This window comes from Merops nubicus, unplaced genomic scaffold, assembly GCF_000691845.1.
Source record: "Merops nubicus isolate BGI_N331 unplaced genomic scaffold, ASM69184v1 scaffold48234, whole genome shotgun sequence".
NCBI lineage: Eukaryota > Metazoa > Chordata > Aves > Coraciiformes > Meropidae > Merops > Merops nubicus.
The window spans coordinates 21,606-48,185 of NW_008603144.1; the positions used below are offsets into that span (position 1 = coordinate 21,606).

A 26,580-nucleotide genomic window follows, 5' to 3' on the forward strand; every position below is an offset into this window, starting at 1 on the left:
GGTGGGGAAGCACAGCACTGGATAGCTTGGCAAGTAAGGATATAGAAGACTTGCACTCAGGTCTTGTCTCTCCACCTGATAGACTCTTTGTCCTGCTGCACTATAAAACTATATGGTCAGTCTTCCTCCAATTCAGTATTTAATTAACTGATGAAAGACAGCAGCATTCTAACACGAGCTCTGGTTAATGTGTCAGTCTCTTCATTTAAACAGCCAGGATGTACATTAAAGGCAGATATAAGTATCCATGCCAAGGGACATCTATTTGCTCATTTCTTCCAGACTTTGAAAATCGTAAGAACTTCTGACTAGGGTAATCCTATCAGAAAGAATCACTGCTTGAAGACTAATGGAAACAATTTACTACTCTGACATGGACTCCTTAGAAATGTTCTGCAAACTGCAAGTGGTCAACAAACCATCTTTTCAGTTTATTGCTCCAGTTCTGGCCAGAAAATTCAATTTAAAGAGAAAATGATTTGTAGGAATCATGGAACATGAGTAAAATATTTTATCTTCTTATTACTGACAGGTCTTGGAGTAATCATAATTCTTCTCGCCACGATGGTAACCTCAATTACTGGGTTGTCAACCTCTGCAATAGCAACTAATGGGTTTGTCCGTGGAGGTAAAAATCTTAGGGTTACTAATGCTTTCAAGCCCAAAAAGGCCTTTATATATTATTTTCATATGAGGCAAGCCAGAGGGACGATAAACCAAACGGTACATCTAAGGAACTGGAAGGTAACAGTTCTAATCACAATTTATGGCATGCTTGAGTTGTTGCTTTTAATAAATCCCAGATTTCAGTTCAGTCTGTGAAGTACATTTCAGGTGTTCCTGACTACTGCTCAACGAGAGAGGGCTTCTGGCTTTTCATGGAGTTCTTCTGTTACCTTTCAGCAGGTCTTTCTTACTCAGAGCATTCCAGGTTGGACGTCCTTGGACAAACAGAACATGAGGCATCTCTTCCTCTCATTTTAAAGACTGGTGTGGATGTCTTCCACATGTGAAGACATCAGTGGATGCCTTCAAATTCATTCCTATTTTATAAAACTCCTTACATTTCAGCCACTCCTTGGAAGATGAGTAAATAATTTTGCTGGAAAAGCGCATGTCAGGTATCTTACAAAATAAAGTTTCAGTGCGTTTCAGGGCCTTAAAGTTATAACTGGTCTGCTCTAACCTCTGTGGAAAATGGCAAGTTCTTACTACGTCATTTAAACAGAACAGGTATTTGAATATACTTTCTTTTTTGGATCTTTCAGGTCTTGGAGTCATAGTTATTGCTCTGAGTGTAGTGGTAACAGTATTAACAGGTATCTCCATGTCTGCAATTTGCACTAATGGAGTAGTAAGAGGAGGTAAGTGAATATGATCTCACAGAAAAAAAAAAACAATCTGATACAAAAATCAGATAAGAAAATCTGCAAATTTGGATTAGGGAAAAAAAAAAGGAATTGAGATAACTGTGTTATAAGCAAAGCAATAATAAATAAATATATGTGAAGCAATCTCTCTCAATGGATCAGCAGTGACTTAAAATGCATATAATCTTAATATTTATTGTCTGGAAGTGTTTAAGTGCCAGTGAGATAAGATGAAATAATTAACTGACAAAGTAATGTGCTCCATTTACAGTAATATACAAAAAAAGATTAAAGATTCATTACATCATTATGCATGAGCTTTTACAACGTACCACAGAATATGATATTTCATGCTAACATTGGGATAGATCCAAGTTCAAATCTGTCTGGAAGTGAGATTCTCTCTGCCCTGTGTTACTGTATTATGTATCATGAAAAATTACCTGAAGGTCCAGTTTTGCATGCTGATATGAACCAAGAAGATTTCTGCAATAGAAAAGCATAGAGAAAAGTCTGAAGTCAGAACCAGTACAAAGCACATTCCTTTTTTATCAGTGTCCTCTATTGATACAGGGCAAATATTATGTTTGTAAAGCTGTAAAAGCAGAGATTACTATGATATTATGTGAGAAATGTGAGGAAAACCTGAGCATTTAGTTGGGCTGAAATAACAGTCATTTCTGTCTGTAGGTGGAGCATACTATCTTATCTCGAGGAGTCTAGGCCCAGAGTTTGGTGGCTCTATAGGACTTATCTTTGCTTTTGCAAACGCAGTGGCAGTCGCGATGTATGTCGTTGGATTTGCCGAAACAGTTGTAGAACTTCTTAAGGTAAAAGTTGATGATTCATGTATCTTATTAAATTGATTTGTTTGGTTTAGGTAATAGATATATCTAAGTGGTGATATTTTTTAGCTATGGCTTGAGGAACATCTTTAGCAGGGAAGAAGCTGGTCTGTCTAAACATGCCATAGAGTGCTTATTATTTCAACCTTATTGATATATTTAATACATGTCTCAACAAGAATCTCAAATCAGAAAAGGAACAGACATCTAATTAGCCAAATAACTCTAACTTCAAAGAGCCAGCTGGAACATGGAATACAAACACTTAGTCTCACAAATCTCTAAAATTTTGACAGCTCATTGCATTCTGTTTCGTCTTGTTACCTGATCCCACCAGTTGGGCAGAGAAAGACCAGTTCTAATAATATTTCTTACCACTTTCAGGAGAGTGATACGCTGATGGTAGATGAATCCAATGACATCAGAATAATAGGCACCATAACTGTTGTATGTCTTCTCGGCATCTCTGTTGCTGGCATGGAATGGGAAGCAAAGGTAAACCTTTAAAAGAACATAAAAGCAAGCAGTATATTAGACTACTGTACAGCATTTGTGTGTAATGAACGCTATGCAACAGGTGGAATTTTCAAAAGCACACAGCTTATGCTTCATCTTTCTGAAAGCAACAGCAGTGTAATCATTACATTCAATGAAAGCACAATTGCTCCATGCTCTTCCTTGAACATCCATTTAAAAGGGAGGAGGGAGTTTGTGTTCTGCAGACAGCTTGATTATATTGATTTTTATAATTCATTGCATCATTTAGAGCCTTGGCTAAGTGCCCCTTTTGCCCTTATTTTTGATGCAGCTCGACAGAATAAACAGTAGTAAAAACAATATATGGTTTTATCACTGTAGTCTCTGAAGCCCTACTCAACAGAAGAGCTCTATTTCCTATCCATTCCTTAATCTCTAATTATTTCTGCTATTCCCTCACCTATATAAAAAAGTTCAAAATACTTTAGAGGGTGGAATACAGTTATCAAAATTAAATCCAGAATAGCACCCTTATTTTTACATTCTGCTGTGGTGGAGACTAGACCTACCCTGCAAAAGAGATCAGAAAAACACATACTATAGTCCTTGAAGTGACAACCCATTGCAACTAAACAGATTTTTATAACAATATAAAAATGTCTTATACTTGATATCAACGCATTAGTGGGTTTGTTTTGCCTTTTCTTGTAAAGAAAGTAACATAAAATTAGATTATAACTATGCATTCCATAATCCCCTTAGTAAAAACTACCTGCTGTTGTCATTAGCTGATTCAGCTATCTCGATGCCTGGCATTTTCAAAAAGTACAGAAATTAGTAACCTGTTATAGGGAACACATACAGATAACTTACTATATAGCCGTCTCCACAGTCAATGCAAATTCAAATCATTGGGAAAATCTTTTTTCTTCTGTTAATAGGCTCAAGTTATTCTCCTAATTGTTCTCCTTATTGCCATTGTAAACTTCTTTATTGGGACAGTCATTCCTACCAACAACGAAAAGAAAGCAAGAGGCTTTTTTAATTACCAAGGCAAGTAATCATACTATCTATCATAAAATAACTTTGTATTCTTTTTGGGTTCATACCAAGTTAAGGATTCCACTGAAAAAGGTCACAAGATCAGGATCTTCTGCCTGCGTTTGAGTCAGTTTACAGACCAAGGGAATGTATTTAATCTTTAATTTTGAGCCTGTGCCTCTGGTGCTGCTGAAGCGGGCAGCACAGCTAGCTGCAGCTCATGTCACTTAGACATCAGCAGAGCACAGGCGAACTTTTACATAGAACTAAGTGCAAGTGCTGTAGTGACACTTCTGTCACTTCAAAATGGATCTGTAGCTCCGAGATGCAGACAAGCACATCCTACTGGGGACCACACTAAGGAAATCAAACTCACTTTGCTTAGATATGAGACAGATTCAAACCCAGTCGTCCAGACGTGAAAGACTAGCTTATTATCTTCCTTCATTAAGTAACTTCGGAATCAAGTCCTGGTGGTATGTTTCATTTTCACCTATATTTGCAGCATCAATATTTGCAGAGAACTTTGGACCAGATTTCAGAAGTGGAGAAGGATTTTTCTCGGTGTTTGCCATTTTTTTCCCAGCTGCAACAGGCATTCTTGCAGGAGCCAATATCTCAGGAGATCTGAAAGTACGTATTTCATTAACTTCATAATACTCACTGTAAGATGAAAAAAAACAACAAGAAAACAAATTATGAACCAACATCATATTCAGCTTTAAATCATGTCTTATTCAGGGAAGCAAAACTTCCACTTTTAAGTACCTGCTTTATTATTTAAAAACATCCGTACACATTTTGTTTCATAACATGTTATGGCTATTTACAGAAATCGCTTCATTCAGATTTGGCTTGCTGTATAATTTAAGAGCATGTTTTAATAACCTGTAATAATATATCATTAATGGTCCATTAGCAGCACATGACATAAGAGAAATTACTTGTCTATCTCGTGGTGCTCCCCTTTTGCAAAATCTCCTAAAACATTAGCCCAAAAAGCATACCTGTAAAGCTCACGTTTTTATTCACAAGAATCATGCTTCTTCAATTCAGGGTCATAGCAGAGGTAGAGCAAACAGAGCATTTAACGAAAGCAAGTATGTCCCAGTCTCATGGCACTACTGCTGCTCAAAGGAAAAGCTGCAGATTTGCAGCTGTGACAAAAGAAAGGAGTCTGAAGAGAAAGGGAAAGGAGGTCCAAGAGTGCCCAATTCTCTTGGTACGCCCATTCTATCAGGTCCTTGTTCTACGAGAGGGTATTTCCAGTATCTAAACATACTGGTAAATTAGAAAAAGGAATTTAGTTTTCACTTCGAGTGCCCTCTAGTTTTCATGACTTTGCTCAGTGTATTTAACATGAAGAGTGTTTAAAGCTGAGATATTTCAAAGCTCAGCAAAGCATTTGGTAAAACATCTCTCGTAAATGTGGAGCAATGCAATACTCTGTAATATTACAAGAAATTCAGAAGTGCACCAGGGGTATCCATAACTCAAGTCTTGCAATCAAATACTAAAAAACAATAACAAAATAATCAACCAGCCAACAACAAAAAAACCCATCTGCTCACTCTCCCAAACCCCTGGCAAAAAAAATTTAAAAATAATTAAAAATAATTATTTTTTTAAATCACAAAAAACATGTGGCTCACACCTTGATAAGCCCAGCATGTCAAATGAAGTTATCTGTCTTTATAATATAGACCCATGTCTTGTATACCTTAAGGATTCAATCAAAGGTCTGTTATTTCTGTATTGGCACAGTAGTCACAAGTTCACTAGATCCTACCAACTGTGACAGCCAGATCTGTTGCCCTTCCTCACACTGGGTTGAATGCTTCATCTCCTTTGTTTTCAGAGCGCTGCTTTTGAAGACAAGCACAGAGAGAAATATGTAGAAACTGAGCCACTAATGGCATCTATGAGATTCCACTTTTAATTAAAAGAACAAAAATCATTGTACTTCTGTCCACTGAGACTGAATCAGCCTCACAGAATCTCCATCCTTTTATGAAACAAAACTAATTCTTTTGCCATATATGGTGCTCTCTATGCATGGCAAGCTCCCAAAGCAGCAGCACTTCTTTCATAAGCTATTTGAAAGAGCCTCAGCAGACCAAGGGAAGCAGTTTTCCCGCTGGGTATCTGCAGTTGTTTCAGTCTGGTTATAAGTAGATTTCTATAACCAGGTCCTCCAGGCTGCAGATTCCCCACTGAGCATGTTTAGATGCATTAGACAGTTCTAATTAGATTAACTAGACTCTCCAGAAATCTAAAAGACAAGCTAAGAAATACACAAAAAGTGTAAAGTTGACCAGTCAAACTTTCTTTAGAATTTGTTGCAAACATCCACATAGGTCCTTCTGTATCTGCTACACACACTAGTAGTGGTCTAGTCCAAAGCCTACTTACAGAAACAGCTGGATTTCCTAGTGACTTCAGTGGGTTTTGGAGCAAGTCCCAAAGTGCTAAGAGCATATTAAACACTTTTAATTATTGATAAAATTTAAAAGTTGTAAAGCTGTAAGAAGCTTTTATGCTAAGATTTAATGTTACAGTGCTTAAGATTGCAGCAGGAGACTCCACAGAAACAATGACCTAAAACATGCACACCAGAACCGTGCAAATTAAAGTTACCACAATTTGAGGGCAAAAGATCCTATGCAGCTGAAGTGACTTTGCAATTATTTTTCAGCTCGATAAATCCTTACTTCATTTTAAAATGACATTAATTATTAACACAGTTTCATCATTCATCCATGTTTCATATGACACTCCGAAAGTGTATTTTGGATTTTTCCCATGAAATAAATGTAGTTATAGAAGTACAAATGTCTGTGGGTTAAAACACACTCCATACATCTTTGACTTAAAAAAATCCTGCAAGACCAACTTAAGAAGAAAAGTCACAAAAAGTGCTTCCTAACATAAAAAGCAACCCCGCACTAAGTTGTAAGGTTGGTTAGTATTAAAATCCCCTTTAAAATTACAATGTGTAGTGCAGATCTTTGGACTCTTACAGTTGCACGATCGAAGCTGATACTGCTGTGAGCCATCAGTAAGCATTACAACCCAGCCTTATTAAATTACCTAGATTAGAAGTCAAAAGAGGGCAAGGAAGTAGCCTGTTGTCAAGACACAACCAGCAATTACTAGTTGCTAATGACAAAAACACTGTACTCTGTATAGTGTGACTATTTGCATCTCTTTTACCAATTAACAAAAAATGGTCCTGCTTTGTCATCCACAGGAGTTTGGTGGTTAGTTTAGTAACTATTTTACCCATAAACATTAAAATACAGCCCACTGCAATATAGAGTTTGGGGCTCCCAGAAATGCAGTGCTCTCCTGCTGCTACATGTGACCTCTGTTCCATCAGAGTATCTTTCACTGTGTCCAGGATAGGAGCACTGCACCACAGGCCTGCTTCACTATCTACATGCTAGGGCAGGAAATGTTGGTGCAGATCCAAGTAATAAAAAACTGCCCTCTAAAAATGCCTTCATATCACAGTGGGGCAGGACTCCCTAGCATGGAGTTACAATCAGACTGCACCAAACTCACAGTGGTTTCTGTGTCACTGCTTTGTTTTAAGGATCCCCAAGTCGCGATACCCAAGGGAACGATGCTGGCCATTGTCATCACAACAATTACTTACATTGCAGTGGCAATATGTGCAGGTAAGTACAGAACCTCTGCTTCAGGTCCTAATTCATACAGTTAAAAAAGTCTGAAAGCCTGGTATGCAAACAAATTATTAACCTTCACTGCTTTTTCATCCTGTGGATTTATTATGAGGAGAGATAGTTGGTTTGATTTTACTGTATGTAAAAACAGTGGGAAGAAAAACAGCTATCAGCAGAAACAAAAGTCCCTGTTTGGCAGCTAGACTTTTGTATAACTTGCATGGTTACTTTGCATTTAATTCAGTGACAAAGACTAATAGTATATAGTATCCATGAGTATAGTAAAGATTGAAGGAACCTCTAAGCAATCTGCTGATCTTTTGTTCCTTGTTCACATTGAAATTTCACATGAAATTTCAATTTCTACTTGCTCTCACTAGCCTTACTGAGCACTCATGAGTAACAGAGTAACACACATACTTTGTATGTTATATGTTGAAGACAGAAATCAATTGCCTGTCTTAAAGATGCCCTACGTAACTAGCTGCTCTACAACATAGAAATGTGAGGTAACAAAATGGACACAAGAATAAAAAGGAGACCTGTACAGAAGCCATGATCTGTGTTGGAGGTACATGCAATTAAATTCTCATTACAAGGGTACAATAAATCTCTGTTCAAGAAAACTATTTTTGTTTTTCTATTCTACCAGTACCGTAGGAAAGAGTGCTGTAAATGACATTCTTCCTTATGAGAAAATACCTCAACACTGCATGAGAGACCTGCAGGGTACTCCCTTTTCTGGGAGAGGAATCTCAAGTCTTCGCAGCTTCTGTGGTTCTTGTACTTTATGCAAAAGGCAGAATACCTGAGTCAAGCTGCAGCTCAGGTTATTGCATTATTTGCATCTAAATTTCCCCTGCAATTAAAGCTGATGTACTCATTCCTCACTTCCTATTCTAAATCTCTGTTAATGCATTTTTCTATTCTCAACAAGCAATAGCTGTATTTCAGCTTCAGAGCTGTCTGTTTTACAGTGCAATACTTTTTTATTTCTGTTTGCACATTAGTTTGCTGAATACATAATAGTTACTCTGGGACTCTCCCTCACAATGGTTTTGACACATTTGAAGATACCATATAAACTTACATTTTGGCCACTAAAGATGTTAAAATAAGCACTCTAAGTGAACTCTGTATGTTTCTCCCCATTTCTGGTGGCAAGCAAAAAAAAAAAGCATAAATCTTAATAAAAACAAAAAGAATATAGGTAATTTCTCACGTTTAAAGTTTTTCTCACAACATTGATATCACTAGGGCTATGACAATTTGAATGGCTGAGAATCTGGGTCTCTAAAGCAATTGTGTGTGCTTGTTAAACAAACTAGAAGGGGTATGCCTGCACCTAAGACCCTCACTGATCTGTTTCCTTTGAATACCAGCATGTATAAAAGTGGTCACAGGCAGACAATATACTTCTGAGTTAGTTAATTTATTGTTGATCTGTCTGGTTCTCAATTCTCAGAAATATGCTAGTCCTTATTAGTCAACTAGCTTGTTATTTTAAAAGTAACAGAAGTAAATATTTGCTTACAGACAACAGGAGAAACTAAGCCACAGTACATTGGAAGTGACACCTGCTCAACATGAAATGTTGCTCTTTGGCATGAGATTAAGGCAGCAGTGGTACAAAATGTGTGCAGAGTAACAGCTGAAGTGTGACGAGAACATTCTTCTGATGTCACAAGGAAGGAAAATAATAATATATCGTTGTTTCCACAGCCTCCTGTGTTGTACGAGATGCTACTGGGAACATCAATGATACGATTGTATCTGGGATGAGCTGCAATGGATCATCTGCCTGTGGCCTAGGCTATGATTTTTCCAGATGTGCAAGTCAGCCATGTGATTATGGGCTGATGAATAACTTTCAGGTTTTAATGAGATAATATGTGTAATCATAAGCCATACGTGAACACTCCAGTACAAATATGCAAAATGATTATTTGCTGACAACTGCAACAGGCCATCCATTGTTGTCTATAAAAGTAAAAAAATATAGTAATAATCCAAGGGAAAAAGTCCCCTGCATTCCACATGACCTTCAAACTGCTCATCACTAGCCTTCCCTGCACTCTGGCAAGGTCTTTACCTCCTCTTTCAATAAGCACCATGCAGCAGTATATGTTGTAACATCTTCAAACTCAAAATCTAGAGCAAACAGAGACCTCAGGAACAACTCATCTCACTGCTCTTTACAAATGGATGTGGTTTCACATCAGGGGTGCTGTGGTCACTGTTAAAGGTTTGTGCCACAGTATGAAAAAAAAAAGTGTTCTGACTTTTTTTTTTTAAAAAAAGTATCCAAAACTAGTCAAGTTAAAAACCAAGTGAGAAGTAGTGGCATCTTTCTCCTAGGCCAGAGTGGGGGTCTCTTGCCATTTTTTTTCTTCAAAATAAATCTTAGGCAAAGCATCAAAGTAAAGCAGTTCTTCTGCAGCCTGACAGCCATGGTTCCCAGATGTCTGTTCAGCCCCTGTGCTTCACTGCTGCAAGAAGAGCTCACCACCTACCTGCACCTGCTTTTCAACTAGTCATTTGTAGCTTTTAAAGTCACTTGCTTTTTTTCCCAGCTGGCTCTGCTAAACGATAGGGCTGGGTAACCACCTTAAAAGGGATATGCTGTCCGTGTCATAGACTACCTTCCTTTCTTGATCACTTGCCATCCTCACTCCCACCTCAGTTCTGCTGCCCAGACACAGGGCAACCCTTAAAACCAGTGACCTCCCTACAGGCATAAACAGAGTTTCACTTCTTGCCTTTATCTGTGCCAGACTAAGGGCAGGAAAAATAAAAAGTCTTTATCTGACAAATCTCCAGGATTAACTGTTTTCTTTCCTGGAGCACTTCCTAAACACCAAAAAGCACCTGGCAATCACATCTGTCCACTTCATTTTAGCTTCCTTGTCTCATGCTTCTGCACAACCCTTTTGCTTCAGTGGTCACAGAGGCCAGTGCAGACCCTCTGGGAGGGCTGAGAAAGGCCTGGCAGTGACCATCATTTCTGTTCAAATATTAAACCACAGAAAACTTTAAAGCCATATTAAATAATCAATTAAAAAAAAATCACACATAAAAAAACCCACGACGAACAAACAAACAAGGCCAAAGAGAGTGCCTCTTAACCACATTTCATACTTGGATGCTTTTTCCTGCCCTTTCCATTTTCCCTTCTTGCTACAAGCCGACTATTTACCTATCAAGTAAAAGCTGTTACTTACAGCAACCACTCTGTAAAGGAGGTGAGAAAATCTCATGGAGTACTTGTCTGCCTCAGTAGACAATTGCATATTTGTATAACAAAAATCTGGCTATGCCACCATTGCATTTTACTAAAACAAGGCTAATAGTATTTCCCTACTTCACAGCTGGGTTGTAGTATATTGAATTTAGAACCGTGAAAAGCAGAGACATGTAGAAACAGAGTACTCAAATGGGTCTGTGATGAAAAAGTGTATCCAAATACAAGCCTGACTATTCTTTTTTTTTTCTTTTTCTAAAGGTGATGAGCATGGTGTCTGGTTTTGGTCCTCTCATCACAGCTGGCATCTTTTCTGCTACTCTGTCGTCAGCTCTAGCATCTCTTGTCAGCGCACCCAAAGTTTTCCAGGTAAAATTAAACTATCCATTTCCTTATACTCTGTTTTATTGCAAAGACATAAGATTTAGTTGAACTCTATGTGCCAGATGTGATAGATATTTAAACAGCACTGATACATGTGGGAGGAAGACACAGAGAAAACAGTATGTAGAATATTTTTCAACAGAAATAGGTGGGTCTTACCATCCTCATACAAGGATGACAGTGTGCCTTTGGTCAGAGCTCAGCTCTGCTGCAGGAAGAGCTGCTGGAGTGGGGGATACATGTGTGCTTGCTATAGATAGCTTGAAGGACCACTTCTGTCCTCTTACAGAAAGTCACCTTATGAGCACAGGAGTGGCAGGAACATGCAGGAGCCCTCAGGACCACAAGTGCTGGCAGGTGTGCTCAAACAGGCTGTCCAGAACCTGTCTGGGCAGCAGCAATGTGGACAGAATGGGAACAGAGGGCACAGGACAAAAAGATAACCTGTACAGCTTATACCAAGCCACTGATTCGTGTTTCAGTTTTCTCCAATTTAGACTCTATTTGATTATTCAGTTAACCTTTTTTTGAAGTCCTGAATAATTATTAAACGCCTGTGATTCTGTTTTCCCAATATATAATAATATAGCAGGATATTGGCTTATCACCTTTGAATGTTTATGTGTCATAGCAGTAGATGTACTTGAAGTATTAAGACAGATTTAATTTTTGTTTAGCAAAAGCCTAGAAACCTGTCACTTGCAGACAGTGAACTTCTTCTGATGCAAGAAAGCACTGCTTAACAGAATTAAGTTCTGATTTGTCTACCAGGCTCTTTGCAAGGACAACGTCTACAAAGGGCTCGAGTTCTTTGCCAAAGGATACGGAAAAAACAACGAGCCCATCAGGGGATATGTTCTCACTTTCGTGATTGCTATGGCATTCATTTTGATTGGTTTGTATATCATTATGCAACTGCTATAACCTCAGGTGCTGAAATTATATAAACTGGTATTTTAAGGCAATGATAGCTATGGTTAGGAAAATTTCCAGTCAGGTAAGCTCTGACATAAGCACAAGGACACTCAAAGCCATGGTAGCAATTCCAGTATTCTTAAAGAAGGCAAAAAGAAACCAACAAGGCCTCTAATAAACATCTCAATGCCACCCCAGCCTCGCAAGGTGCAGTTCCTGTGCACCCCACCAGAAGAGGGCAGTGCTTAGAACTACACCAAAGAAGGCAAAGTCACCAACTTTGAAAATGGTTTTCCAGCTTATATTGCACATAGCTCTGAGGTAATTCCAAGATAATTAGGAAACCTATTCTGCCCAGCTTGTCCTACAGTCAGCTCCAAAGCAAATCCCAGTTTGCCAGCATTGATGGTAGAAAATCCCAGATACTATGTTTAGGAGTGTGGGGATTTTTAAATCAGTTTTTCCAAGATTTGAAATTAAAACTGTGTGACACTAGGTAAATGGGAAGTTTAGTAGAAAGAATTCAGATTGCCATTTAAAAACCAAACCAGTGAAGTTTTAAATATGTCTTGTGAAACACATCTGTCCTCTCAGTTACTTATTTTAAATTCTGCAGTTTACACCAGATCTATGTCGTTAAGAGCCAGTCTATAGAATCAGAGTATGAAGTATAACCTTGCATAGTACATAATGTTATCAAAATTAGCATCAGCAGAAACTACTTAACATGAATGAAGGTATATTAAGGTGGCCTTAGATTAGTACTACAGGAAAATACCCAAACTCTCCCTGGATGACAAATTCAGACAGTGTCTATATTTAATATATTGTCAGGAAATAGCTATTCAACAATCTAGGAAAATGGTGCCTGTGTCTGACTTGTGTGTGTGTGTCTTGCAGCTGAACTGAATACCATTGCTCCCATCATCTCCAATTTTTTCCTGGCTTCATACGCTTTGATTAATTTCTCCTGCTTTCACGCCTCATACGCAAAATCTCCAGGTGAGTCTGCATTCACCAGTGATATAAATGTGGGCTTCATGGTCTGATCTCTGCAAGTTTTTGACTGTATGTCAAGGAAAGCTGTGGTACCTGTAAAATACCTCAGCTATGTGATCTGAGTTTTATTGCTCCCATTGAATATGATGACATTTTATTTATCTCCAAAAGATAAAAATAATGGCTCTAGTCCTTATATTCCCTGCAGCTGTAGAGGATGAAAAATACATTGGTTGATCCCACTGGAGCAGAAAAGCTCCTCCCCAGGGTGTTCTTTTTCCTGTCACTATCTCACAAAGTGGGTGGATAAAAACCTCTGCCAACTCTAGTCACAAAAAGCAAGTAAGGTATAGTAGGGAGCCATTATGCCCCTCTCCAAACCAACAATGCAATCTACAGGAAAGTTCATAAGAACAGCAATTGCACTAGAAGTGATACTGCCTGGAAGGGAACATGCAGAACAAGAGCAGGTCCACTACACTCCATCAGCACAGCTCTGCAGTGGCTCTAGCGGAATGGCAGGGTGAAACACAACGGGGCCCTGTTCAGGGGCAACTTGAGAGCCCTCCTCTACATTTGTGCAGCAAAAGAACATATTGGCTTCCAGGCTTGTGCATCACCACAGCAGAATAATTCTCATCTCCATGAAGGAAGGGGTGACACCTTAAGAACTCAAGTCAATCAGCTGAGTAACACTCTTTTTGGCACACAGGAAAGACAATTTCCTGCCGCTGTGAATCAATTATTCAATTCAAGGAGCAAGGAATACATTTTTGATTTCCAGGGTGAAGAACCTGCACTAGTGACATAAATGCCTACATCAGCTTCCTTCCTATAGATCTGCATGGTGCCATTTGTTCAGAGGGCAGAAAAGATGAGCATTTCTGCTAATTACCTGCACAGCTAGACAAATGCAGATCTGCTTTATGTGGCCTTGGAGCTGAGTAAAAATTACCTCTATAGACTTCACGTGTGTGCATCTGACTCTACTCTGCCACTATTTAACATTTCAGACAAAACTGCAGCTGTTTTTCTTTTCTCATTTCCTCCAGCTAATTTCTGCCAATTCACAGTGATAGATTATAATAATTGCAAGGCTGCAGGACAGCAAATTTCTTCACAGCAGGACTTTCCTGTTCCCTCATTACAAAGATGATCCAATATACAGTTGCTCAGCCTCTTGCATCTTCTGTGTTTTTCCCCCTCTCTAAAGAGTCTGCTCTGTAGAACACCTGGCAGAGACCTGCAAACCATGGAGACTCACTGCTTGCCTCATCATTTAAATTGCTAGCAGAGGATGGATTCAATGATGCAGCTGAAGAGCAGCAGGGAAAGTCAACTGCAAATTATTTTATTTTTTTGGCAGTAGGGTCAGGAAATTTCCAAGTTTAAGACAGGTGCACTTACAGCACTGGGATAGTTTCCTCTCAGAAAGTGTTTAGCTCCTATTAATAAGTTCTGTGTATATGCATCAAAAGGACACAGCAGCCAATTACCTGAAGTCACAGGAAAATCTGTTTTCAGTTCTGAAGCAGTGAGCTTTAATTTGGCAAAAATATATATAAAGGAAATGGTTACTCCAAGCCAGCCTGCACAAAGTAGTAGGAAAGGGTTTGTAGTAAAAGGCTTTTAAGACCCAGTACCCTCTAAATATAGAAATCTGTCAGCCAACACCTGAGTATCTGTTGATACTCATAATGCCTTAGAATTGTACATATCACTCCCACCACTTCTGACAGAGCCTGAAACAAATTGCACATGGGCTTGTATGTACAAAAACAGTGAATGACCATTTCATCAATATATTTTATGCTTTTACGATTTCTGCAATTCTCTTTAAACAGGTTGGAGACCTGCATTCAAATATTATAACATGTGGGTGTCACTTTTTGGAGCCCTGTTGTGCTGTGGTGTCATGTTTGTCATCAACTGGTGGGCAGCTCTCATCACTTACGCCATTGAGCTCTTCCTGTATATTTATGTAACGTATAAGAAACCAGGTAAGGCCACAATGCACCATTATTTTGTGTATGTGTCATGCAGCCAGACTGGACTTTACAGGACTTAATTCTGCTTACAGAATTAGACATTATTTTTTCCCCAGTACCTTTCTTTAGAGGGAAGACTGGATCATCCCATTAAATCTCACTTCATAGCAAATAGATTAAGATGATAGTCTGGTGAATTTTTGCCTGTTTGTAGACACTTCAAGTACGGTTCTGGGCTTCATGTAAACACTGCTTTATTCCCACCACATCTTTACTACATTTGGACTTTTACTTGAGTATCACTGATAATTTTTTTCCACTCATAGACAAAACCATTTTTGCTGTGCTCGTAGCTGACTCATTTGGGGTCATCACTCAAAATGCAAACCTGTTGCCCATTATACAACAAAAATGCAAGCAGAACTACTCATGAACTAATCATCCTCCAGCATCTCCCTACGAGTCCTCATCAAATCAGGAAGGATGGGCACACTTTACTGCTGGAAAAAACTGCTTAGTAGCTCAGCAAATCACAGGAGCTGTCCTTAGAAATTTCTGCACTAATCCAAAACAGCAACAGTATGAGACTAGACAGCCTGGTTATTCATATCCAGGACAAAACTAACCCAAGTCCATATTTCAGTGCTAGCCATCTGAATTACTTTTGCAGTAGAAAAAATCCCCAAACAAATAAAAGAGGCAAGTTTCCCAGCAGAAGATGTGCTTTCATTGCAGCTAGCTTGGGATAGCAACACCTGGTCTGAGCCTGTATATATTCTTTCCTGTGTGTATTGCTGCATTGTTGTGTGCCCTCCTTGTCTCTGCTCTGATACCCACTGGGATGATCCATGTCCTCTCTCTGTAAATATCACCAGCTGTAGAAGAACACACTTGTCTCAAGACTGTTGTCAAAAGCATTTGAGGATTTCTACCTTTTCCTAGTATATTGCTAGTGTTGTTGCTGCAAAGAAGCAGCTTAAAGCTTAGATAAATTCACTGAAACCCTTGTACAAAACCTATCACCTGCTCTTTAAAAGAGTGACTTCTCTTCAGCACTTATTTACCAGCAACTGAATGGTTCAGAAAAGACTAATGTTCCTTAGGAAAGATGACCTCTACATGAACCTCCACTTAGTTGCACTAAGTCTGAGCTTTGTCTTTTGACAGAAAGGGATTTGATCTGCATTCATGTAGATCTCAAAGTGTGGAAAGCTTTTTCTTCACTGTCTCCATTCACCAAACAGCTGCACAATAATGAGAAAAGGTAGATATGCCAAAATTGGTTTTGGATAACAATTTTTTACCTCTATAGTAGAACAAAGCTAATTTGAGCTAAGAATATTCATTCCTAAAGGTTTAATTTAAACTTCTTGAAATTCCACACCAAATACAGGACTCAGGGTTGTCCATTTTATACATGGCAGAAGGATACAAAGTTAATGGAACAGAGAAGAAAAATGTTTTTAAGCAGAGTAGGAACATTCCTCACACTTTATATATAAAGAATGAGATTGTTTTTACATCACACAAGCAAAATCTATTCTATTATGAAGCATAAAGAATGATAAGTCTGTATCTCTCTATAAAGCATGAGAGAATATACCCTGCTTCAGGTCATAGGTTACATGATTGCTGACCTTTGCAATAGAACAGAGGGAAAACCCCACGGTTTAATATGTATTACTTATCTTTATTTTTTGCAGAAGTAAATTGGGGCTCTTCTACACAGGCTCTTTACTATGTTAATGCCTTGGACAGTGCTCTGGCATTAACTACAGTGGAAGATCATGTGAAAAACTTCAGGTAAGATTTCCAGTGAACAGTAAAAGGGCTTATTCTGAATAAGTGCATCATCCTATTAAATGGAACCTCTTTTTTCCTCCTAACAGACCCCAGTGCATAGCATTAACAGGAGCTCCTATGATCAGGCCTGCTCTGCTGGACATCACACATGCTTTCACAAAGAACAACGGGCTGTGCATCTGTTGTGAAGTGTACATGGTAAGGTCCACTCATACAAATCTGAAAACTCAGCACCAGTGGCTGCTGCAGATCTCCATTACACATTCCACTCTTACTCAGCACACAATGTTCCCATTGGTGCTGACGGGCGTCGGTGCAGACCATGAAAGAGATTCGCACTGAAAATGAATTTTGTCATAAGTCTTGACAAGAAAGCTATCAGCTGATATACAGCCTGCTGGTAAACGCCTCATTGAGATGCGTTTCAGAGTTCATAGTAGACAGACCAAAAAATGGTTTGTAAAAAAAAAAGCATTACAAGAAAGGGTTTTATTACATTATTTCAAAACGGACACAGCAGGGCTTATAACAACAACAAAAAAAAAAACCAAACAAACAAAGAAAAAAAGGAAACAAAAGAAAACTCCAAAACTTAAAGGATTATAATGGAAGAGTCAAATTATCCAGGTTCTATTTCAAGCTTTGCCACTCATCTGCAGTGTTGGGGTTTGGAAAGCAACTCACCTCTCTTTGTAGTGGTTTCTGTGACAAAGCTAATTTTGAGGATAAACATGCCTTTCTGAGATCTAAAGACAGGAGTAAAGTGTATTTGTAGTTATGAATACACAGGACATGATGTATCTTAGAGGATGAAGATCTAGTCTCTCATTAGGACAGAACAAAAATAGAAGGGTTTGTAGTATAGAGGGGGAAATATATTTTAAATATTACAACAACCTTCTAATTTTGAAAGGAAAAAAAAGCCATGTCATGGCACCAAGTGGGGCTGCAGAATCTAACTACTAGAGTCAGTCCAGACAAGATGATATATTCCTTTACAGGAGTGTAGGAATAATTCATCTGATGCTGCCACACTGCAGAAAGGAAGTACAGAAGTACTACATGTGATTTTTTTCCAAGTCAAATTAATCTATAATGAATGGTCCTAATTATTCTCTACTGTAATTATTAGCTTTCCTACTGCATTCCATAGGAACGCATAAGAATAAGCATAACTCCATGCTTATTCAGTAAGCACAGAATCAATCCCAACAAGAACCTGAGACTATACAGCTTCTTAAAGTTGAATTTCAAAGTTTTCTGTATTCTTAGGTACATTTCTCTGATATCACAGAATCATTTTGATTGGAAGAGATGTTTAAAATCAAGTCCAGCTATTAACCCAGCACTGCCAGGTCACCACTACACCATGTCCCTAAGAGCCATACCTACATGGCTTTTAAATCCCTCCAGGGATGGCGACTCCACCACTTCCCTGGGCACTCTGTTCCAATGCTTGACAACCCTTTCAGTGATGAAACGTTTTCCGAATGTCCAACCTAATCCTTCCCTGGCACAACTTGAGGCTGTTTCCTCTTGTTCCATCACTTGCTACATGGGAGACCAGACCAACCCCCCACCTCACTACAACCTCCTTTCAGGGAGCTGTAGAGAGCAAGGTCTCCCCATAGCCTCCTTTTCTCTAGGCTAAACCACCCCAGTTCCCTCAGCTGCTCCTTGTAAGACCTGTGCTCCAGACCCTTTGCCAGCTTTGTTGCTCTTCTTTTGATATGATCCAGCACCTCCGTGTCCTCGTAGCAAGGGGCTTATTGTGGCACATGACAGCTCCCTCAGAAGGGCTGTCCTAAGGACCAGGGAGCACTGACAGCCAATGCTCCAAAGCCAGATGAATCCTTGCCCCTTGCACCTCAGTACAACGCCATCATTAATTCTCAAGTAGCCAGAGTGGCAGGGTGAGGGAGGGATATCCATTGTCCTGGATACAAAGAACCAGCCTGTCTAGTCTCGTACTGCTGCTGCATTGGATTAGTGCACAGATTTCTGAGGACAGCTCCTGTGATTTCACAGCTTCTTCCTCAGTGCTATTTTTTCTGGGTTTTAGACAGAACTAGCTGGAAAGTTTATTTTGAAGGCCTTGCCTCCTATTCTAGCAGCCAATGACAATTTACTGAAAGTAAATCTACTGCAGTTATTTCTGCGTCTATATAAATGCTTAGTACATCCCAGTGTCTTAAAGGAAGGCATAAAAAAAGTTTCAGTAAGGCTGAAAAGTTTGAAAGCACACTTTAGCCTTTTAGAAATTGATTTTCAATTAAGTGATCCTTCCCATACATTTCATTTTGGAGAGAATTTCTTTCAGTTCAGGTTTTACACTGTTCTTGAGTGGGGAATAAATTCTGAGCTTACAGTATTTGCCATAGAGGAAAAAAAAAAAAAAACAAACCAAACAACTAAATCTCCCTCAGCTGTACTTTAGCCAGTTTCCCAGCTTAACTGAAGAAGCTACAATATATTAACTTACTTTACATGCAAAAGATTTAAATAAGAATTTTGAGATACAATCTCCTGAGCCTGAGTTTACCAAGCCTTCCTAGTTTTATGTTATAGAAAATTTTTCCTGATTTCTCTACTTATCTGTTCTGTTGGAACCAAAATTGCAACATGCCAGCATCCTGAAAAACACTGGAAATATTAAAAAGCAGAAAGGAATGACTTCTGCACAAAACAAAACTCTGCAGCAAACTAAAGTTCAAAACTATCTGTTCAAAACAAACCAAACTGGAGCTACTTCCCAAGTTAGGCACACAGAAATACTCACTGGATTCCAAGCGCTTCCAAGCCAGCCCTATCCTTCAGGCACTTCTAATTACTGCTTCTGTCTCTGATGCTGGACACGCTTCCACAGTTTACAATTCTACTCCTCTATTCTGCCTTGGAAACCAGAGAGTACCTGTCCAGCCTGGTAACACTAAAACCAGTATTTGAGAGTGGTTTATCCGAGTGGCCTTCTCAGAGTTTCATCTTCACTGCAGAAGATATGGACTAATGAGTCAGCTTCCTGAAGACAACATGAAAGGAAATAAAGAAAAACTAGCAAAACCGAAACTCAAACTTAAGAGCACAGAATTTTGGCATCACTTAAACTCCAGCTACATGCTTCCCAAATTTATCTCAATCTTTCTAAAGGCTGTGCTTGCAGACTTCATGTCTTCCCTGGGCCTAATCTCTTGGGGACACACTGCCAGCCCATTCTCTGCTGTCAAGTCAGTGTATCATGTCTCCTGACTTGGATATGCACATGGATTTGTGTCTCATTAAATTACCAGTCGACCACAGGAATAACCTGGTGACAAAGGCATTTGCATCTTTATTTGTATGGCAATAACACTGTTCTTTTACTATTAGTAGATAAGAGCTTAACTATGTATATTTGGATCTGCTGAGACTTTTTTACATAGTCAAGTCAGGGAGATGCTTCATCATACCTTAGGTATTTTTCTAAGATATTACAATCCACAGCACTCCTTCTATCTGTCAGAATCACTGTATTTAAGTAACATTAACAGCCTCAGCCCTCTTGAACAGAATGTGAATTATGTTAGCAGCACAGTTCTTTCCAAAGGGCTGAATCTCTGCGGAACCCTTTGGAAATGCATTTTTCTGACTTTCTCCATTTGCACCCACAGCAGACTAGGTATCTCCTTCAAAATCACCGTGTGATGTATAATACAAAGCCTTCTTAATAATATTTTATTGTGTCACGCAGGGCCCACGCAAGCTGTGTGTTAAGGAGATGAACAGTGGCATGGCAAGGAAGCAGGCCTGGCTAACAAAGAACAAAAGAAAAGCCTTTTATGCTGCGGTGGCGGCTGACAGCTTCAGAGATGGAGTCAAAAGTCTACTTCAAGTAAGCTTTTTGTTTACAGAACACACAGAGGAGTGTTACATCAAAGCATCCTTTTATGTAAAGCATTATTGTATACTTGCTAAGAAGCCCTATGTATATATGAATAATGTTATAAACAGAAACAGCATTCAGGGGCTACATGTATATTATATTACAGGTTTTTTCCTAAAGAGATCTAGTTCTGGGCTGTAGAATTAGGAGACAAGGCAGACTGATTCTTTCCTAAATGAAAAAGACACTACTATAGAAAAAAAGAGAGGCATCTACAGGGCAACATATGAATGTCTATGTGGCCAACACTTGATACACTTCAATTCTATTGTTTGGTATTGTCCAGCATATTTAATATCTGAGAATATTTTTGTATTAACTGAAAACTGAAAATGTGTAATACACATTTTCTGCAAGTAGAGAGAAGGCTACTGAAATAAAAGAATCTGCAATATTTTTCTATTACTCTACAGCAGATCATTTCCAACAGTCCATTTAAAATGGCCTTTAATGGAGGCACAGAAGCACTGTTTTCATTTTTCCCATCTTCCTCTCTCTCTCACATACATATGAATATTTAAACACACAGGTACTGAGGCAAAATATAGAGAAAATTCCCATCTTTTGCACAAAATACACTGCTGAAAAGACATCAATGCAAACTGAGACAGTAGGGAATCGACTAAAATACTCTGGGTAACAGTCACCCACTGGTAGCCACCCAGGGCTCTTTGTACACTTGCTGAATGGAGCAAGATGAAATATTAGTAATAAAGATTCCTTTGTTCTATCAAAGCCTCACAAGGACACTTCATCTTGGGTTTATACATTGTCTCAGTAGGAGATCCTTCAAATGTCTTTGAGAACTGTAAAAGTCCGATCATCTCTTCCTTTCCATTACTGCTTAAATACTATTCCCAGCATCAACTACTGGACCACAAATAATAATTCCCTTCCAAGAAACCCAAGGATAACCATATCATCACTATTGTAACCTAAGGACATCTGCATTGCTTTGCCAACCAACAATTCATTCCAGTGTATAAAGTGGAGATGTTTCAGTACTACTCAAAAAAACCACCAAGGTTCCAACAGGTTTTACCTATTTTCTTTTTGCTAGTAGTAAAAATTGGCAAGTGTAACAACTTGACAAGCTGGTGTATTTGTGGGTCTCCTCCTGAAAGCTGCCAATACATTATTTAGAAGTCTGTAAAAATTAGGTTAGCTGAATCTAGATCTGACAACCCTTGTTCAGGTTTCAGGATCCAAAATGGCCTGGATGCTGTCTAATATATTGACAAATGATTTGTTCTTGCTGTTTATAGTCTGTAATTTTATCTATAAAGCATGGTCAGCTAATTTTGGATAATCTTTTGGAAAGAATACAGCAAAAAAGAACAGCAACAGTTTCTATGTTCAAAGCAAAAAATTATTTTTAAGAGAAAGTTTTCTCTGCATATCTGACATGTTTTAAGAGACTTCAGACCCAGCTCATCTATTGAGTATTCCAAATCTTATAAAAGCTTTATGCGCTTATGTTAGAATGAGCATACAAACAGTGCTTGAACTCTCTCTTGATTCCAAGTTACTGAACCATTTTAATGAGAGCATATCAGAATAAATGCAAACGAATGCTAATTTAACAAAACTACATTTCTGTCATCTAAAATCATTTATAGTTGGAATGATTTAGAGCTAATCTTTCTGCTTTCTGCATGGGTATGAGCATGAAGGACATTCATGAAATGCAATCTAGTTGTAAGTGTCTCCAGAACATTACTCCAGTTATCTTTTGCCATTACTTTTCATTTACAGTAAAAGCATGTGTGTGTACCTTCTCAAGCAGTGTTTTAATATTCTTAGGCCTCAGGCTTGGGTAGAATGAAACCGAATACTTTGGTGATTGGATTTAAAAAGGACTGGAGAAATGCCACTGCCACACAAGTTGAAAACTATGTGGGCATTATACAGTAAGTCACAGTTCAGCATCTCCTTTTTCACTTCTCTTAGACTAGATTAATATAGCGTTTCCATACAGAACCTGATGGGCAGAAACAATGCAAGAAAATACCTACAAATCTAGGTTCACACATGCTAGCTCTGTAACAAGTTTCTTCCCATAAAAAAAAAGGTTCCTTGACTTCCCACACCTAGCAAGATCTGCTTAACAAACATCTGGCCATGTCAGAGCTACCAAAGAAGCTATACTGCTCTCAGCGGTGCTTTTGCAGAACTGTATTTTTCCATTTTTAGAGGGCAAGAGCTCAGAGAAAACCAATCCTAATGTATATACTTAGGGAATAATAGAACACCATGGCATTCTTCTTTTAAGCCTAGGAGACAGAGAAAGAGCCTTGTATCAAATCTCATGTGTGTCTAAGGCTCAGCAGCTCTGTGGGTTGAGATTTAGCTAGGAAACAGTCTTTTAGAAACAGGTTTCTCATAGATTCTGCCTCTAGGTTCTGTCTCAAAATTCACCTGTAAAGCTGAAGCCAGTTAAATAACAACATAACCCACCCTGGCTTTGCTATTGCCTCAGAGAAAGGAGAAAAAAAAAATTACTCAATGGCAACCTAGTTCCTAAAAAGTGTTGCCAGAAAGACCCATTTCAGCCACAGCCTATCTATTCCCATGCCCAGTGATACTCTTTTTAAATGAAGGAAGAAAGCTAAGAGTACTTTACTTCATTGTGGGCAATTCCTTCTGCAATTTTACCTAGAACAGCCTAATACATGACAGTAACACCCCCCTGTGAGTACTCTATACTTTTACTGATCTGCTCAGTGTAGCTTTCCTCATTGACACACGTGACACAAAAGGATATTTATTCTTATTTTTCTTTCTTTTTAGTGATGCCTTTGATTTTGAGCTTGGCATGATTATTGTCAGAATTAGTCAAGGATTTGATATATCTCAGGTCCTCCAGGTTCAAGGTATGTGGCGACTGAAGAGCTGAATATCTCTGCTGGTTACATGCTCATCACAAGAAGGAATCTTAGAGTCTTCATCTGGTTTCTAGAATAGTTCCTATAGCCATAACTTCTACAGTTCCTCCTTGCTTCTGCAATTTCAATCCCGCTTGAAGCCCCAGCTGATGCACTGACAGTGACAGAAGGAGGCCAAGCCTCACACATTAAGGGGCTCTGCACACCAGAAAACTCAACTCCCAAAGCATGCCCAACACAGGCAGAGATTAAATCAGTAAAATCCTGCTGTGCCACAGCAACCAGTCTCTCTGTGGCATGTTTCCCTTGGCACATCTTCCTCCCTCTGTCTACCTGAGATCTCTGGGACTGGCAGTAATCAGGAAGCTCCACTTCTGGCACCATCTCTGGGGAACACTGGTGTCCAGAAAGTTCTCACCCATGCGAAAATCTGTAACTCACAGGAAACTTTTTTTTTTTTTTTTCATGTTTTTGCTCATTCCTCCTTAGGCTAGCAAGAGGAAAGGGAAAACCTTCCAGCATACTACAACCATTCAGAGAGACGTGCCATCTGGGTGGAAAAGGTACAGGGAAACAGAACATGCAGGCACCTGAACCTAAAGAAAGGGCTTCCAAGAGCCAGATACAATGGCAGCCTTCATTTTCCTTTAACCTCTTTAACACACAGAGGTCTTACTGGTTCCTCAAATATCCTAGACAGGGAATGATTCCATACAAAACCCCATCAGAACCCATCTCTAGGTTTTCAGTATGATAGTTTTCCCATTTCTCCTAAGTTTGCCCACTTGAGCAGACAGATGCAGCCTAAGCCTGGACATTACTTCTAGCATCCCTTGTCCTCCCTACCAGATAGATGTTTTGCGTTATAAGTGAATGCGATAAAAATCTATAGACGAGGAACACCGGCAGGCACAAAAAGAACAGTGACTCTTTGCTGCCGCCTGCTGTAGAACTGCCTCCAGCCGATACCCAGTTTTCCAGAGACACACAGACCACACTCAAGAACACCCAGAAAGGACAGAGGTACCCGAGATAATTAAAATAAAAATTAAATCTCCACTAAAGAGAATGGATTCTAGAATGAGGCAACCCTCAAGAGAAAACAGTCTCTCAGAATTAAAGGGTGCCAGAGACTCCTTTAAGGAAAAAAGGTAGATACATATTCACAGAGCAGACTGGCAGCTGGATGTACATGGAGAGCTACAGGGCAAAACCATGGGGACTTAAGAAAAATTCCAAACTAATCATGCTTTTTTTCCTCCCCACTGTTGATACCTTGAGCAAAGAGACAGGCAGATCACCTTCAGGTGTCAGAAACTGATTGCTCAGAAGATAGAGGCATTAGAACACCAGTGCAATTACAGCAAATACCAGTTTTGCATTCTTACAAACTAGCAAGTGCTCTCCAAGTGTTAAGACACAAGGAATCAGAAAGAATTAGGAATACAGGAGGAAAAAAAAAAAAAAACAACCCCAAACCCTCTCAAATACAAAGAAATGTTTTGAAGCAGATACAAAGTCTCTGCAGTGGAAAAAAACCCACTGTATTCTATTATACTTGCTGCAGCATTCTGTTTAATAGAGAAGCCGAAATTTTAGTTTTGAGCAACTATTAAGTTAGTGACTATCATCATGTCTAACAATCAGAAGCACATAGTTGTCATGGATTCTAAAGTAAAAGAAATTATAGTCCTTCCTATTGGCAATTGAGCATTCCAAGAGAGCTAATAATGCCTAGCTAGTGAGGGCTGGGGGGGTTTTAAAACACAACATCTTAAATGAATTTGCCTCATTGAAATGATCAATTCACTATTTGAAGTCTTCCTTATGAAAAAAAGTCTTCTGCAGGCAAATGCCTGGATCATATTAATTAGTACATCACTATAATATATTCTAGAGTAACACATGGTAACTTTTTCCTCAGCAAAAGTCTAATATTGTTCTTTCACATGACTGAATTGGTTAGCTAAATCTTGTATCTTTGCAGCAAATGCTGAAAAAAAGTTAAATAATGAAAAATATTTCAGCATAGCAACCAATTGCATATTCAGGATGATTACATAGATCTGAGAATCTCTAAGTCCAAAGCCATATGACCTGGTTCTTAGAACAGGGACTCATGGGCTAGAAATCAACCTCTCAGTTTTCTCACTTTAGGAAAAGCTTTCCTAATGTGCTTTCAAATTCTTGCGGAAAGAAACCAACTAAACAAATCCACAAACGTCACTCAATAAATAGTATCTCATGTATCTATAAATTACAGTAATACTGAATTTGATTTGGAAGAGGAAATCTGAGAACAGCTGAGCAGCACTTTGGTATAGACCACTGCTGTAGATACGGACACCTAAAGTTGGGGATTCCAGAGAGAAATTCAGCTTCTTCCTCTCTGTTGGTTTGCAAGGAAAAAGCATTTTAGAAGAGTTATTCCTCCCAGCAGGTTTACATTGTGTTCAAAGTACCACAACAGCAATTACATCACCACCATTATTTCAGCAAGTGTTTTAATTTGAAATAGAAAGTGATGTGTTACCAGTTCCCTTACTTTTCTAATATACAGAAGAACTAGAGAAGCTGGAGCAGGAGAGACTGGCATTGGAAGCTACCATTAAAGAAAATGACTTTGAAGAAGGAAAAAGCGGTATCCGTAGATTCTTCAGAAAAGCCACCACACTCAATATCTCAAAACATGAAACAAAAAAGGGTAAGTTCCAAAATGACAACTTCTCCCTGACCCTTCAATGCATCTCATTTTCACCAACGTGCAAACCTGACTTTGACTCCAAGGTGAAAACTCCCAAGCCACACGGAAAGCTGTGGCACGGGACCTACCCTGTGCAAACCCGTCTCGGTGGCCCCAACCACGTAAAGCAGAATAGAGGGAGCGTCCTCTCCTGGTAGGACACGCTACCTCCCACAACACAACTCGTTGGGGTTTTTGTGCCTCATTTGCTAGATGAGCTTCTCAGCCCAGCTGATACTGAATTCTTTTTGTCAAAAATAGCACACAGTTATTAATGTTTCAGG

The 26,580-nt window shown here is 39.0% G+C and overlaps 1 protein-coding gene across 2 annotated transcripts in view; it reads left to right on the forward strand.

Annotated features, from left to right (window-relative positions):
• The window catches only part of SLC12A1 (solute carrier family 12 (sodium/potassium/chloride transporter), member 1), a 46,940-nt gene that overhangs the window by 10,179 nt on the left and 10,181 nt on the right, over window positions 1–26,580 (forward strand). Inside the window, exons 4-20 of one of the 2 annotated variants that reach the window (XM_008938557.1) lie at window positions 533–628; window positions 2,061–2,200; window positions 2,600–2,710; window positions 3,634–3,745; window positions 4,239–4,366; window positions 7,329–7,413; window positions 9,142–9,293; window positions 10,922–11,029; window positions 11,816–11,939; window positions 12,860–12,961; window positions 14,803–14,958; window positions 16,650–16,749; window positions 16,836–16,947; window positions 20,477–20,617; window positions 22,472–22,578; window positions 23,459–23,541; window positions 26,114–26,257. In XM_008938557.1, the coding sequence (XP_008936805.1) occupies window positions 533–628; window positions 2,061–2,200; window positions 2,600–2,710; window positions 3,634–3,745; window positions 4,239–4,366; window positions 7,329–7,413; window positions 9,142–9,293; window positions 10,922–11,029; window positions 11,816–11,939; window positions 12,860–12,961; window positions 14,803–14,958; window positions 16,650–16,749; window positions 16,836–16,947; window positions 20,477–20,617; window positions 22,472–22,578; window positions 23,459–23,541; window positions 26,114–26,257 (2,001 nt within the window). Of the gene's footprint in view, window positions 1–532; window positions 629–1,268; window positions 1,365–2,060; window positions 2,201–2,599; window positions 2,711–3,633; window positions 3,746–4,238; window positions 4,367–7,328; window positions 7,414–9,141; window positions 9,294–10,921; window positions 11,030–11,815; window positions 11,940–12,859; window positions 12,962–14,802; window positions 14,959–16,649; window positions 16,750–16,835; window positions 16,948–20,476; window positions 20,618–22,471; window positions 22,579–23,458; window positions 23,542–26,113; window positions 26,258–26,580 lie in introns of both variants that reach the window. The other variant, XM_008938558.1, reaches the window with a different exon arrangement.